Raw genomic sequence first — 17,499 nt, forward strand, 5'->3', positions numbered from 1 at the left:
TCAGGAACTCTATTTCTCACTCTGCCTGGTTTGAGAGTCTACTGTACCAAGATGCAAAACCAGGCTACAAGAAAACACATATAAGAATAATAACTGCTACAAGCACTTTTGTTTTCTCAGTTCTGTGGAATTAAAAAGCCCAAATACCAATACATGCAGCTGCATTCACTGCTTAGAGTTATTAACCAAAAATAAACATACAGAGAGAAACAGAGAGGCGAAACCAGCTATCTGGGAAGAAAATAATTCTGTAATATTCAGACTCTTCTGATGCTAAGTCATCATGCTGTCTTTTGCAGACAGAATTTGTGTCTCTCATCTCAATCATGTTGACAAGTGCCTCACGGGTATCTGCCTCCACTTACTAATATTCACTGTATAACCTAGTATCAGTAATATGGAAAAGATTTGGTGGGAAATGTTATCTTCCCACCAGAAGTGCACTTTTGCTCTGTTTATGCACATTCCCTATTTAAACCTTCATTTAACAAGAGAGGCAAAAATACTTCTTGACTCCCACATAAACGCCCCTGGGAATTGTCACTGGAAAAGTACCACTTTAGATCTGTCAGAGACATTTCATCACCTGAATGTTATCTTAACCCAAGGTCTAAAATACAAACGAATTGCAATTCAGATGACTTGAGATCTAGCAGAAAGACAGAGGGTGGAAAGCTTCCCAGAGAGATTCCATATGGAGAAGTCTGATTTACTTAATATGGATATTTAATACAGATAAATATGACAATATTCATATTCCAAATTTTAACAAGTTTGTGGTTGACAGGAAGAACTGAAGAATGCCTTGAGCAAGACTTAAAATACAGAACAAGATGTTAACTATGAGAATTGGAAGAGGAAAAGAGGAGCTGCAAGCTGATGAATTCAATTTAGTGGCAGAAGGTCTTGGACACTATGAAAACTTCTCTGTTAAGACACCACGGGCCAAAGGACATTATGTCCTTTTTGAGCAACTTATCATTTGTACTGTGGAGTAAAATCCAAGGGATCTTCATAGAGCCTCTGGTGTTTAAGTTGAGCAGAGAAGGTTTAGATATGAAAGGTCAGAGCTCTCTTTGTAAAGACAAGTGAGAAAGTAAACAGAAGATAAATCAAGAGATTATTTTAGAGTCTGCCTCAGTAAAGATCAACTTTTGTCTGTATGTTTTAAACATCATCTTAGTGCAAGGCTGTGTGTGCATGTGGCTTTGTGTAGTTCGGTAGTCACACAGGAGAGAGGGGGAAGGTACAGGAAGCAGGCGCTGCCCCCACCCTCAGCCCCATCTGCAGCTGGGCTCCCTCTGCACAGTGATCTGTCCTGGGCTTCTGCAGCAGAGGGATTTGCACACACCGAAGAGACAGGAGTGCCCTCGACTGCACATGTGTGCCCAAAGATTTCACACAGAGGTTATTCTGGCAAGGTTCTGTTGAACTGCCAGCGACTCCTGTAGGCCCCAGCTCCCATTCAAGAACTTTCCTGAAGGAACTTCTGCACATGCTCCAATTGGAGAACTTTCCATGCAGAAGTATGGCACAGGCGCAGTGAGACTACTCCTTGTATGCTAATAGGGAATGGAGCTCCTCTATAAATAATCCCTGTCAAGAACCACACACGGCACACACCTTCTGCCCTGTGGATCATGTTTCATGATGAAACATGCACTAGATTACATTGCGGTGAATATTTTTAAGTAATATTTCTCTTTTCCCTGCTACTTCTCTTTCTCTCTCTGCCTTATTCTTTCCTTATTCCTTCACCTTATTCTACCACATCTTTTTTTTAACTTGGCACTTTTGTATGAATTTGATTGTATCCAAGTTCTTCGAAGATGTAGTTGCTTTGACCGAGCTCAAAGTAAAATATTGTTGTTATAAATTGTAGTTGCTTTGACTGTATTCAAAGTGCAGATTGGAATATCAGTTGCAATTTTGCTGAGTTCAAAGTAAAGACCTGTAACTTCAAAGTACAGATAGGAATCTTGAGTATACCCCTGAAGTGATTTGTCATTGCTCCAGACAGCTTGCAAACACGAAAGAAACCTACACCCTGACCCCATGCTGTTAATTGGGGCCGGGTCTGAACAGCTACCATGAAAACTTTGCCTTTTCTCAAAAGGCAGAAAAGTTCTTTTCTATAATGAAACAGGGTTTCAAGGTTTGCTGTTAAAAACACTGAAAATCCAGTAAAGGATTCCTCAGGAGTGTTATTTTGAATACCGCTACTGTTTCTTTGAGCGGAGCAGCACTCTTCACATTTGTTAATGGCTTACCGATTTTTCCTCACATTGAAAGCTCAGAAAAGTTTAGTTTCCTTAGGAAGGAATTTGGGTTAAACTGAAACAGGTAGACAGGAAGGAAAGGAGGCAACTAGGACATAGGCTGTGGCTTAACCCTCCACTCCACGGCATTTGAGCGTGTCTTTCGGAAAAGTTTTGTAACAATTTTTCTCTCAAAGACAGATGTGGCAGTGTGACATTTTCCAATTGTTGGTTTCTTCTGTGCTCAAGAAAGGCGACATGAATTTGTTAAACCTTATAAATAAATACAACAATTTATTCTCCTAATTTCAAAAGAACAAATTTTGAGTAGGTTCTTATGGTAAACAGATAGCATATACTAAGACTCAATTACTTTTTACACTGTACCAGAATACCAGAATCCTTTGGTATGCAAAATTATATTGGAAGTCTTCTTTCTTAAGCAAATCATGAACAATTCTTTCTTCTATCTCCTCAGCCTAGCACTGCTTCCATCAATCCCTTGGGTAAACCAGGCAATTTCCAGGAAGTTTGTCTGAATCCCATGATGCCAAAAGCAGAATTTACTCCAAAACTGTATGGAACAGTAAATAGAAATCTCTTGACTGTTTTATGAGATTCTCTCCTGTTATTAATCCCTATACTGAGACATACCCAGTTGTGAAGATATTAATCACAGTTTACTCTGCTGAGAAAAAGTCAATAGGATGTTTAACTTCTGATTTATACACAAGCTTTAAGTATTTCACCTGTGTAGTTCTGCACAGTCAGTAACTTATTTCTTCTAATTAAATCTGTATTTCAGCTCTCAGCGGGCCTGATTTTCCTTTTACTAACAGCAAGTTTATTAATATAACTCTTATCAATCAAATGGTAGTAGTGTCTAAATAAGATTGATGCAAGAAAAAACAAAATCAAGGGCATTGACTTTGTATGACAACTTTGATAATATGTTCACAGCTAAACAGTGCTTACTGAACACAAGAGAATGCTGGTGAAGAAAGACAAGGAACTGTTTATAGTTCAGAGATCGGTTTTGAAGGAACAACTAGCAAGACCATGAAAAAAAAGGAAAAAAATCTGCTCAGTAAGCAAAACCAAGCTGTAAGTATAAGCACAAGGACTAATCATCTTTATCACTTTTGTATTACTAGAAACTCAATGCTAAACTGTATATTAGTGTTAAATATTCTGTTACACTCAAAGTTGTATTATCAGCAAAAGACTGTACAGCTTATTGATACTGTTGATACTGATAAAAGAAAACATTACTGTTTTTTACCAGCTCTTTTGTGCCTCTAGCATTCATCAAACTGAAGTCCAAGACAGGTTAGCGACTAGTCATTTTGTCACTGCTGAACAAGCTATAGTCAGGTCAAGTATAATCTGAGATTTGGCTTTGTCAGGACAGCACTATGTCTGCTGCCTTATACTAGTAATGCAAAAATCATACATACTGGACTACAATATATGTAATCATCCCTGATTCTTTTCAGGACATATAACATAAATATGAAGTGTTCATAATACACATACACCTAAATGCCTTAATCAGATGTATAGAGACAAGGCAAAGGTTTGAAAGTGACAGAAGGCCTGAAAGGAGTAGCAAGACAAACAGTATCTAACCTCATTAAAGAAGAAAATAAAATGCATTTTTGCCAAACCAGAAGTGATCTTCATAAAGCTATACAGGAACTGCTAATGGTAACATCAACTACCTGTGATTTTTTTTGAAGTAGCAACAATGGAATTAAAAAGGAAATTAATGCATGACAGACAATAGAAATGCCTCATACTTAGGCTGAAGATAATTTTGAACTCCAAACACTGAGTGAAGAAGCTTCAGATACACAAACCTATTTTAATAATAATAATAATAATAAAATTATTTTAATTATACCAAGAATAAAGTACTGGGATTACTTATTGTTCCAGTAAAGATTAAGAAGATTGATTAAGAAATTGAAAGAAGTTCATGAAGAAGTAAATATAGTGAAATCTCCAGAGAGGCAGACATGGTGTTAAACAAAGGAAAGACCAGTTAAATGCCTTTTGGAAGACCAAAGCATAATATTAAATAAGACCTAAGAGCTCCTTCCGTGATCTACTAACACTGTGAAAAAATTATCCCTGACGAAAACAGAACAAGCAACTGACGAGAGCAAGGAAGGATCTCTGGGAGACAAAGGATGTGCTAAGAATGGAATGCTTCATAGCAGCTCTCATTTTCTGAGATTTTAAATGCAAAACAATGTCTGCTTCATAATGCCCAGGGACTGCCTGCTATTGATTCAAATATTCTTCCTCAGCATGCTATGTAAACCTCTTATAGTTGCTGTATTTACAGAGAAATAAACTTTTTGCATCTATGCTTTCTACACCTTACACCTTATTCATGATACAAAATAGAAAAAAGTAGAATTAATTGGCATAAAAACCACAGTATAAACCCATTTCTGATTTCTCAGATTAGTAGTAGCTCCCACTATTCTTAACAGTCAATCGAGTCTGCCTGCTGACTATTTGATTATTTTACAAGTAGTAAACACAGGTCCAAGTACTATGTGAGACTAGAAGTGCAGCTCTTTTAACTGAGTCTTCTGTGCATTATTTCATTGTATATTTGTAAAGGGTCATCAAAATATTTAAATATCTGCAGCCACCTTTCTCTCCTTAAACAAAATGCTCAAATGATCTAGGTATGAAATTCTGTCAAATCGACAAGAAAATCTTTTTCACATGCTGTCTGATCCTTTCCAGCCATCTAAAAGCATTTCATAAAGTAGTTCAATAAGGAAGTTTGCAGTGCCCAGCTACCAGTGACAAAGGTAGAAATTTAACTATATTTGATATGTTGGAAGGCTGGGCTCTCCTGTTTATCTAAACTTGACTCACACTAAGTTAGAGCTCCCTGAATCGGTGCAGGCAGCTTTAAGGTATACTCTAACACTGAAAAACAGACAAACCAGACCTCTGTTCTACATCAGTATCTTTAGTGCGGAGATGTACAGCAACAAACTCTGCTGCCTGCACATCAGCATACAGTTGTGTCATGCAAATCCTGCCTGTCAGTTCAGCTACTATTTCTACAGCCAGAGTTAGACTCTGGCCCAGAATAAACTGGTTATATACTCATCTTAGTATGGAAAGTTGACATTAAAAGCTACTAATAAAAGTAAGTTAGTAAATTATGAGAGGTGTATAGAATAAGGACTAAGAAACTTTAACTTCCTCCGGTGAAAATACACTATTACAGGTGACAAACATAAGTACAGCAAAGCTATGAAATACAAAACACACTTTCATCTAAGCCGTGGTTCTAGTTAGCCTAATTCTTAGTGATAACCAAGCGATGTACCTCCCAGTAGGCAGAAGTCTAATTATTTATAGTCTAATTATTTATAGAAGGCTGCACACTCGACTACAGAAAACTAAGCTTTACCATCTATAAGTAAAAAGAAACAGTGAAATGTGTGTGTCTTCTATCTGTAGGACCACAACAGTCAAATCTTTGTGCCACAGGCAGACCACTTTGACTTCTATGTAATCTCCACTATATGCTGACATCCATTAGTTCCCTGCAGAAGAAAGGAACAAGAAGATCCCTGTCCTATTTGCCATACAAAAGCAGAATTTCTTGTGCAGCTTTCCCTAGCAGATATCATATTGTGTTTTCTTGTCTTCACACACAGAATTCACTTCACAGGTACTGAAATGCACATTGCAACAAAAGTAGTACCAAAATACAATATCAAAATAAATCAAAGATTTCCCAGGATAGCTATACAAATATAAAAAGTTTTCATACAATGAAAATTAAACAATACACATATTTTTATTATGGTTAAAATTGTAATAGCAGAGGAAATGGGTAACTCTTTAAGCTACTCAAACAATATTATGTAGTTATTGGAGAACAGCATGTAGTGTATGGAGAACACCATCATGGCTATAAAAAATGAAATGATATATGTGATTCTTGGGCTATTAGATAAGCTGCTCATACAGACTGAACAGAATTACTCTGAAAAATATTCAATTCTGAATATTTCAGAAGAAAGTCTGAGTGCAAATATTCTAGTTTTACATTGTTGTAGTTGGAGAAGTTTTGTTGTGGGTGAAGGTCTGCAGAAAGCAGAATAGCAAATTTATATTTTTTCACGTGTCTACTTACCAGAATACAAACATAATGGAATCTGAAAATTATTTCATATCAAGACATGCACTGGGAAAAACTAGTGGCAAATTGATGATTTATTTTTTTCTGATAATATTTGGCTAATCAACACTGAAATCTTCCTTGGACCAAAAAAGTACAGAGAAGCTCATGAAGAAGTATCATGAGTAGACACTTCTATTGGTAAACTGAAATCTGTAGTAACCAGAGCTAAGGAAGAAAGAATGAGGGTAATAATACCATGTGTTTCCTAATTATGATACACTTGAACATTCTTGGTCAAGACCCTACTGTATTACCAACACATGATTTAATTCTTTAGTGAGTTTGTTTACATAACAAGGACAATGAGATGCTAACTTCTAATCTAGATTATTGAATTTTCGTGCTAAAAACATGGAATAATGGAAGCCGATATGGTGTGTTTTTCCTGAAAACATTTTCACTTTACCGAAAAGGTAAATTCTGATCTTTTGTTGTTATTATTCTTATTTTATTCAGTTCTACCTTTATACTATTAATTTTATTTCATGCTTATCTCTGTTTCATTAATAGTGTTAGATAAAACTCACGAAAATGTCCACTTGTCAAATGAAATATTACTGTTCTAATGAATATATTTTTTTTCAATAAAAAAGCATTTTTTCCTTTTTCGTACATTTCCTTAAGTCCTTGTTTATATGACTATGGAAATAATTATTTTAAAACAGAAATCAAATACAAGAATAGACATAAAAAACCACTATCATCCATTTACCAGTATATCCAACCCGTTGATGAAGATTCAAATACCTCCACCATGAAACTAAGAAAAAATAGTAACCACAGATGATTCCATACAAAAAAAGCATCCTTTTCAGCCAAGAAACTAGGTTGCTATATATATGATACTTCAATTAGTCACTGGTGTGGCTTTTTATGTGGAGCTAGATCCATTTGCAAGCAATCCTTTATTTTCCAAGTCATGATTATGTCATGACTTTGCTAAGAAAGTGCTAAATGACATAACGTATCTAAGACTGTATTGGCTACAGCTCATGCAAAAATGCCCATAAATAAACTGGATGGGAAGTATAATCTAGCAAAATGGAAATATCAAGTAATTTTAAAAAGTTTATCAACTGACACCAACACCCTTCCTTTTTTTTTTTTTTTCCAGAAACAAATCTAACCCTGTACTTTTTACCTAGTATTTACCAAAACCTACTTAGTTAGGTACTGAAAGCTGTTACTTCTCCAGCATAACTCTGCAGCTTACTTAGGGAACGCCACAGTATTTTTTGCACCAGACTTGTAGTCAAAACAAACAGATATTTTATTTTTTTTTATGAGAGTTTCCTAATTATTAGGAAGTAATAGAAACAGCCTGATTATGAGGCCACTCTCAACAAGAGAGTACCCTCTTCTTTTGAAAAGAAATATTTTTTGCAGAGAAGGGTGCAAGAAAGATGGAAGGAAAAAACCAATCAAACATGTTACATCACAGATACAGGCTGATAGGTTTTCTGTGTTTCAGAGAAGGTAATAACCTTCTTTTTTTAAATTTAACTGCTGTTTCAATATTCTTCTACATCTTACTCGACAAAACATACAATAAAAGACTTAGTTTAGATGCAATTTAAATTTTAAATCTTGTGAAACACTCTAACTTTTGGGTCCATAATATTTTTAAACACCACCACCAAAAATTATACCAATTAAAAAAACCCATTTACCTGATGAGATGTCTATTCGGTTTTTCTTCGCTAGGGTGACATTGATATGGACACTGACTTTGCCCTCGTTTATGTCAATCTCAATGTTCCCCAGGTCATCTGCGAAGTTGCTGAAGACAAGCAGTCCATTGGGGTTCCAGGTTCGGAAAAGGAAACTGACTGAAAAAAGATCCTGTCTTGGACGACCAGGAACTTCAAGGTAACTGGTAGCATTGAAAAAGACAGGCACTGTATGTGGCTCCACACAAGAAAAACTTAAATTTCCCTAAGTAAAACACAAAAAAAAGGAAAAGCATAAGCAAAATAGTGAGATATTGCTGAATTCATAGCTACCTCAAAAAAAATATTCTGGGTTTCATTCAACATAGAGACTACTGTGATCAATGCAAGTTTAATATAAAAATGTGTTAATAATATTATCATTATTGTTACCATTATAATGTTGTAGATGTTTTGATTTTGCCTAGCAGTGGGGTTATTATATTTTGTACTATACATACACTCAGTAATAGGTAGACTTTGCCCTGAAGAACTGTCGTCTAAAATAAAGCTTGGACAAAAGCATTAATATTCCCAGTTCAAAGATGAAGAAATGAATCACAGAGAAACTCGGACTTGTTTGTGGCCACCAAAGAAGCCCTTAGCAGTGCAGTAATTCATCCTTTTGTAAAAATGAAATAAAGCTTTCCAAATACACTTATATCAATGATCAATCAATAAAATACGTGAGGTTGTGAAAAAAGGATGAATAATACCTTGTGAAGAGCTAGCTTCTCTGTTGTATTTTCTACCGGATAATACTAGAAAAGCTAATACCTCATTCTATGAAGCAGAAGGATTTGTAGCAGTTGATCATGAACAATGCCTAATAATTGTAGTCAATAATTTTCTCTAAAAAAGAAATAACATTTTTCACACTGGAAAATTTTACTCTCTGGGAAACTGACAAAAATCCAGTAAACTTTATTGATTTTCAGGGCTTTGGAATGTGTCTGTAGAGAAGACTAGAATTACAGACTTGAATCTTTTAGTCTGGTTCTCACGTCATTTCTCATAAATGACCATAATGGTAGAATGTATTACCATTTTTTCTTCTTATTCATAAATAATTTGCAGCAATCTCAGTTCAGAATTGCTTTTTTAATAAATCAATGTGAATACAACAGGAACATTTCCTCTCCTGAAGAATTCCTCTAGCCTGTAGAAAAGTCAGTCCTGTTCTATGGTCAGGATTTCTGATGCACTGTGGCCTATGGACAATCTGGCAATTTCAATTAATTTGGAAGAATTTTATCTTATGCAGTATGGAAATTATTACTATGATCAAGATAGAAATTCCTATTATATTTATTTGTGCATTAAAAAATATTAAGGATTGAATAATGTCTTTGAAAGCACCCAGATGTTCAGAGATGAAGTTCAGCCAAGCACTGTTCAGAATCCCAATAGGAGTCAGTCATCATCTTTATCACATAAATATTTTCAAGCTTCATATTACTGACTTCCTGATATAAGCTTTTCTGTCACATATTTATGTATTCATAGTGTATAAATGTATCTAAAAGTTCATTTCAAGGAAAGTTAGAGAACTGAAAGGGAGACTTTATGTCTGAAAATGTGTGGGAAGAAAGTTCTAAGTAAAATTCTTTTAGAAGTAATTATGTTCAGTCGGAGATGGGCTAGATGATGTCAATAAGGAAGCAAGATTCAGCACTCATTTACCAATGTCCAAACCTGGCACTTTTAAAAAGAAAACACATCAGAAAATAACTTATCTGTGTCATAGCAAGATACTATATGAGAATCTGTGGGGCAGATTCTCATATTGAATTTCCATGTAAAAAATAAAGGTATGAAACCAATAGTTTCTTCAGCACTCAGATAGATTCTTAGATTACTCTGCATAACCATCTCTTTTTCCAAGAGCGTCAGAAGTTATACTGCTAAACAGTCTACCTATAAAGGCCAGTAGAACTAGTAGCAACTGGAGTATCAGGTTGGCAGACTCTATCATTAATTAAGAAACTTACGGTTCTAATAATTTGGAACTAGCAAAGAGATTTCTTCATGCTGCTCTCCTGTAAGATTTGTTCTGATCTTTATGATAATAGCTCAACACTACAAACCATGTACTTTTCTTAGACCCACATTCCACGGATGACAAAAAATATTCAAGAGTTTAGGAAAATAATTAGGAACTATAGGAAGCTTTTAAATTACAGTACAAATGAGAGAAATTACAACTATATTCTGAGTAAAGGGAAAGAATTTCCCCTTGTTCCTTTTATTGCTAAGCTTCTTGTGTTTTCAGGGTGGTTTTTTTTGGCTAAAAGTTGCCTAGAGATTTTAGTTCCAAGTTTTCAGCTAACTAAGCATTAATCCAAAATTGAATGGTTTTAGTCTGAGCATTTCCAAGTGTGCTACAGAATACTTTAGGCTAAACCACAAATTTTACACACAGAGGGAAGAAAAAAAAGCTAGAGAGCAGCTGAAATACCCTTTGAAACCCTTTGTTAACATTCTTAGTGTATGGATTAGAAGGAAATTCGGTTATATATTTCAGTCCTGTGTAGACACAGAGGGCAACAGTGTTTTGTAAGAAGTGACATATGGCCTAATCATGGATGCCAATTAAGTAGTACTCAGAAAGCATTTTCCTAAGACATTTTCAGGAATTTTGCTTGCTGACTTGTTACCACGAGGAACTAACAGTTTCTTCATAACAAGAAGGCTTTCATATCCATCTGACACTTCCCTGTCGTCCTGATGCATGGAACCCTTGCATGTGTAACGCTTATTAACATTAATGACAGTGAATGCATTCAAATCTTTCTTCACATCAGTGAATGCATTTATCATGAACACATTAACTACATAAAAGATTTCTTGAGGAACTAACACATAATTCCGATTTTTCTGCCAGTTAGTATTTTCCCTACTGAGCTATTCAGATTAATCTGAACGGGATTATCCATTGCCTTTATAACTGCAATTCACAAGACAACTCCTCTTTTAAGTAAAGCCCATCTAATATAGATTGCTCATCAGGTCTAGGTCAAAAGTTTGAGCTAATCTGCAGCCTGGCTCTATAATTTTATGCCCATTTTGAAAAGGGAAAGAGATCTTTTTTCTGTAGATTCAGAGTGATCTGCTGAATAGTTCTCTGGGCAATGACACCTGGGTGTAAAACTGAAAATGTTAGTCTTACCAGAGAGTTTTTCATACTACATTGGAAGGGAGATGGTGAAAATATCTTTATTCGGGTAGCTTGAGTTTGTATCATGATCTTGACTCTGCTGCAAATTAGTTTCATGTTTACTTCTTACAAATCAATTTTGCCTATCCACATTCAAATGTTATCCCTTGGGAAAACACTACACGGTCTTAAAACTTTTCCCAGTTAATAGATCTAGTGGCTGCATACATAGCTCCCAAAAGAGAATTAATGAGTTTATTAAGACTACAATACCTGTTAAATCAAGATGGAACTTACAGTACAGGCAACGTACTGTATGCTAATGTTTATCATGTTATTTCAGTATTTTTCTCAAAATAGCTTTCTATTATTGTTTAGCCTTACCATAATGTTTGGTTAATATAAATAATTCAAAGAAAGCATGCATCTTCAGTTTCTGTATGATTACACTCAATAATACACAGCACAGGAGCTGCAAAATTGTGTTGAGCCTATACTTAATAGATGTAAAGATGGAGGGTGACAAATATAATTCTCCCTAGCATATTCTGTGTAAATTAAATCCAATTAGCACTCACACTGCTTGTTCTTGCTAAACCTCTGGGTAGGAAAATAATTCATTAAACTCAAATTTCTCTGGATGACACCTTGTTTGGTGTGTATTCTAGTCTCTTCTCAGTGGTGGTACAAGGGTTAGTATAGGTAATGAAAGTCCTGCAAAAGTTGTAATATTTTAGTAGAAAGATGTAATGGAAGATTGTTTACAAGGATTTTCCCTGTTTCTGGCTTAGTCCTGAGTCAAGCTGTATATACGAGCTAGCACCTAGTGAGCTAGTTAGTTACTGCCAACTCTTGTTTGAAACTTGGTTCAGGAGAAAAGCAGACACTTACATTCTCTGTCTCAACTGTCCTTCTCCCCCCAACTCTTGCTTTTGGGCATCTTTATAATTTGCCTCATTTATCTTCTATGAAAACAAATCAGGCTCCACTAATAAGAACAAAAATAACTTCTCAAGACCATCCATCTGACTCACTCTCCCCAGAGCTATTGCCATCTTGTATATCACAAAGGACAGTCAAACTTTTTTTCCTTTATTATTACACTCTAACTCTAAAAGAAATACATTATTAAGGTCAGCATTGGACTTTATTTAAATTTAAAATACTTTTAAATTGTGTTTATATTCTTACTCTTCAACGAATAAAGAGATGTTTGGTTGTGGTTTTTTGCTCATAGCATCTATGTGTATAAGAACTTATTGTTTTCCAAATTTAATTTTGTTCAGAGGCAAATCAAGATTATCATTATCATCTTTGTATCTCTGGGCCTCCTCGTTCTGTAAAAATAACTCGTCAATTGTCTTTCACTGTGTCACTTCTGAAATTGAATGTTCATCTAAAATATTCTTTCTTCTCTAATACCTCTTTAATATCCTTTTTATTCCTCTGTTGCCTCCATTTGTAATACTTCTCATCACCATACCTTTTACTTTGCTTGTGTTCTACTTCATTACATTTTGCATGTCTTGCCTCTTCAGAAAATACACTGTTAAGGGCAGGGAGTGCCTACTGTTGTGGGTTTATTCAGGATCTCCTCAACAGAGCTTTGATCCTTTCTGAATTGTTTAAGTGCCATCATCATAAACGTGATTAACAACACTAGTCTTCACTAAGTCTATTTTTCATGCTAAATCAGGCTAAAAACTAGGAGGGGAAAAGCTTTTGTAAGAAACCTAAAATCCATGTTGATTTAGTCAAAGTAAAATTGATTTTGCTTTTGAAAAGCTGAAACAGTGTAAGTAGTTCTACTGAAAACAAAGGTAATTTCTATTTGTATAGCTATTCTCGGAATTTAAAATCAACAGAACCATCAAAGTAAACTGGCATGCCATAGGCTTTTGATGTAGCACTAATACTGCTAAAGCTTCTTATGTGGATTTTGCTTTCATGTTGCAGGTAACAGGAGGAAGCAGAAAAGGAGGAAAGGAGGAAGGGAGAAAAGGAGAAAGGGAGAAAGAGAAAGAGAGAAAGAGAGAAAGAGAGAAAGAGAGAGGAGGAGAAAGACAAAGAAGGAAGGAGAGAAAGAGGGAAGGAAGATAGGAAGATAGGAAGGAAGGAAGGAAGGAAGGAAGGAAGGAAGGAAGGAAGGAAGGAAGGAAGGAAGGGAGTAACGATTTCACAGATACTTCACAGACCTGCTGCCTGTGACACACTTTTGAAAGGATAGGATTTGCACTACAGAAACCTCTTAAGAAACACTTCTGTTCAGAAAGAGGCTTTAAGAATATGTCCTACTAACTTGTAGTGGACTTGACTGTACAAAATGGAAAGAACTTCATCATCATCATCATCGCATATGTAAATCTTTACTGTTCATTACATAAGGAGAAAAGCAATAGTGGAACCATATATGTTGTTAGCAGGACTTTCTGAAGACTGTAAATTTGTACAGAAGAAAGGCTTGAACAACTTATTCAGAACATCTCTAACTCATTGCAGTAATACAATTATATCCTACTCACATTGCCTTTCTATGCCAGCAAGCAATTTTACGAACATTTAGAGCCTTAAAAATACAGTAATTACATTCTTTCTTAATCACCCTGCCCATAAAACTGCAAGTTCGAACATGAAAGCAACTATGAATGCTTAAGTAAGAGGAAAAAATAGAATAAAATGTTAAGAACCTCTGTAATGCTAATAAGCTAAATAATGATTTTCAAGTCTAATATCTTGAGGCTTTTCAAAGATACCAGAAAGGCCTATGGAAACATTCCTTTCCAATGACTTCTGCACTCCAGCAATCCACTGGAGCAATCAACTAGCTCTGCAGGAATGGAAGTTACCAGGATTTAAAGCCATGAGGCAGCTGTGATTGATTTAGTAATAAATCTTGTCTGCACTGGTTTTGGACTGCTATAATTTGGGAGGAAATAAGTACTTATTGTTTCAGCTGATTTTCTTTTAAAAAGTAGCTGTCTAATACTTAGTTTAATTTTGGAGACATGAAATGGGACACCAGAAGTAAAATGCTCAAACATAATAAAAAGAAAAGTCACAAAGGTACATACAATCAAATCTTTGGGCATGTGATAAAATTTATTTTGTGTTTTATACTATTCAGTACGTCACAAGGATATCAGCTACACACACTCACAAACCTTCTGCTCTCCTTTAGAAGAAAAAACAGAAGTTTAGATAAGCATTAAATTATGCTCTTACCACATTAGAAGGTTCCAATTTCTTCCTCTTGGCAAGGTCAGTGATATTATTTCCGTTGTAGTTGATGCTTTCCATGCAACCTTTGAAATTTTTTCTACTGTTAGAACTTGGCTTCCCAGAGAAAGGCATGCCTCCAAAGGTTATCTTTGAATGACAAAGAACATGGTAGGTAGTTACTGGAGGGAAAAGACTTCTAAACAAATTTGCTGTAGATGCCTATATTTTCTTTGAACATTCAAACACGGTGAATGAGAGAGCTGGCAACACTGCTTACCAGAAAGAGAAAGTATCAAATAAGCACTGCAAAAGTATATATATATATATATATATATATATATATATATAAATCTGTAATGAATTTATAATTGCAAATATTTATGGTAGTAAATTGTAACTGTTACTACAACTTTCCAAACAACAAGCAGATCATATCACAGTCGTTCATATATGGACTGCTCTTCTGGAACTTTGAATAAATGTACTTCCCAGTATTTTTCTAAATGAGTAGATATAAAATTAGCCAGATAATCTCATTAAAATTATTTGCTCATCTCTAACTGTATGTCAGGCTACAACACAACAGCCGTGGGCTCCGATAAAATGCATTTATTTCCGTTAAGGTTTATATAGCTACTTTATCCAGAAGAATTTTACACATAGTTAAATATGCTAACCCCTGTTTGTCAGAAGCACCTTCCAATACTGAATATGGTTTTATCCTGTATTTATAGTAAATGAGGAGTTATCACATGACTTAGCAGTCCAAATCAGGTCCATAGAAAAGATGAAGACAACCACCACAAAGATTGAGCCATCTATGGCAAACAGGCATTGTTTTTCTCTTAATGCTGAATTTCATTACCCTAAAACACTGGGTTATCCAGAATTCATAGAGCTTAAAACCAAAGAAAAACAAATATTTTACAAACTAGGAATGTTCATCTCTTATAAATTCTCTGCCTGTCACTCCAGACTATACAGGTCTTTACTGCATCAGGGTCTTTTCTGAAATGTTTGGAAGTGAATAAATGCTCATGTTTTAATTAGTAGTTTGTAGATCAAATATGAAGAATAAGGGACTCATGAGATTAGTCCCTGCAGTCTATGTTAAGTATTTATATCTAACAGATGACGGCATAAATAATAATTACACTCAGCTTACCTGACCTATGATTGTTCACAAAAATGTCTACTTCTATTCTGCTGCTGAGATTTGACAAAGACAAGTTTTTAAAAATCATTCATTTTTTATTCCATTTGTTATTATCAAGATCAAGCTATAGGGACATATTTTCCATTTTAAGAGTTTGCAAGATATCACTTTCTATCCCAAAGAGGAGGCTTTGACTTGGTGTGTAAGATGAACTAAAGCTATGCAACTGAAACCCAAAATATAAATAGCACATAAGAGCTATTTAATAGCATTTTGGGGATGTATCCTCAAGTATTATAAGCTGCATGACTTGACTTCAAAGAAGATATAACACTTTACACGACATGAAGCACATGATTATATTATTTTAATTATTATAAAAAATAATTCTGATTCTTTCAGGTTTATCCACTGTGTTTAATTCTTCAAAAGGGCGACACATTTAAAGTTACTCTGTCATGACTAATTCCATAAACAGTGAGATATCACAGAAACGCATATCCACACATGCTTGAAGAAGTTCCATTGAACAGTTGTGTGCATTAACCTGGCTGATTAAGCAAAAAGTTTTCTTACAACTTTCCTAACTCTTTATTCTTTTTTTATATAAATTATAGAGAGCATATTTGTGAAAATATTAGGAAGTACCTACCTAGCTAAGACAGGAAAGTCAAGATCTATATTACTAAAAATGTTCTAACCTGCTTCCTTTGCTAAAAATAAATACTAATTGTCACCACTGAATGAGGCTTTCCAATTCAAGTGCAAAATTATCACCTGAGAGGAAAAATAGATTGTATGATTTTTTTAATCTACCTCCTGCTTACAGCTGCTTTTAGAGATTTAAAAGTAGTGTATATTTAGCTTGATGAATAACATAGATCTTCCATTTTAAAACAAAGGATGACTCCTACACCAGATGGGATCTGTTAATGAAGAGCAACTTAATTTACACTTAAGAGAGAATACGAGAACAGTGCTGGAAAGAAAATTTCAGTAAATATAAGGGGAAAAGTAATTTAAAAAGCACAAAAAAAGCATCAAAACATCTTAAACTATATTAGTCTTCTCTTCTGTTCTTATTTGCCCAAGTTTTGTAAAGCCAATTTGAATGACAACAAAGAAGTTTCACTGTCTACCTCATAATCCAGGTCCAGGTAATCAAATTCTCCATTGGTTCGGAAGTGCTGCATATGTCTGTCCAGGGTGAGATTGATGTTTCTCCCATGGCGCTCTATGATGATAGAGTGCCAGTGGTGATCATCTAAGAGGCTGCCTGTCATCACGGATGTGTGGCCATAAATAGAACCAAGCTGATTGCTTCCTAAGATAAGAATAGAAACAATAGCAATTCTCACCTCATACCAGTTAGGCAAATATTTTCCCCTTGCTCTGTCAATATTTCACCTGAATCATACCTGACAACCCTATAAGCTAGAGGAATTCAGTCCGCTATGAAGCAAAGACCTGCCCAATGGAGGGCTGCTGCTATAAATACAAATATTTAAATCAAATACAGCAAGTACCTTATCAGTAAATCGTATAAATATCTATTTGTAATAGAAGTCATTTGGAGGTAAACCAGAGAAGTAATACCTACTTTCAGCTGTGAAGTTGTTTTTTACTAGTTTTCTCTGTTTTCATCCATACACCACAGAAATGAAAAGCTGTCACCTTTCCCAGAATGGCCTTTTGGGCAGGTCCTGAGCTTCCCTGGAACTGCATCGATTTATGACTGTTGAGGAGGACATGGTGACTGGTAGCAGACTTTGAAA

At 35.1% G+C, this 17,499-nt stretch overlaps 1 protein-coding gene across 1 annotated transcript in view; it reads right to left on the reverse strand.

Moving 5' to 3' along the window:
- The window catches only part of CNTNAP2 (contactin associated protein 2), a 1,069,322-nt gene that overhangs the window by 539,288 nt on the left and 512,535 nt on the right, over window positions 1-17,499 (reverse strand). The window contains exons 6-8 of the mRNA XM_009568467.2: window positions 16,864-17,048; window positions 14,572-14,715; window positions 8,154-8,418 (exon numbers count right to left, since the gene is read on the reverse strand). Coding sequence (XP_009566762.1) covers window positions 8,154-8,418; window positions 14,572-14,715; window positions 16,864-17,048 — 594 coding nt within the window. The remainder of the gene's footprint in view (window positions 1-8,153; window positions 8,419-14,571; window positions 14,716-16,863; window positions 17,049-17,499) is intronic.

Source organism: Cuculus canorus, chromosome 2 (genome assembly GCF_017976375.1).
Source record: "Cuculus canorus isolate bCucCan1 chromosome 2, bCucCan1.pri, whole genome shotgun sequence".
Classification (NCBI taxonomy): Eukaryota; Metazoa; Chordata; class Aves; order Cuculiformes; family Cuculidae; genus Cuculus; species Cuculus canorus.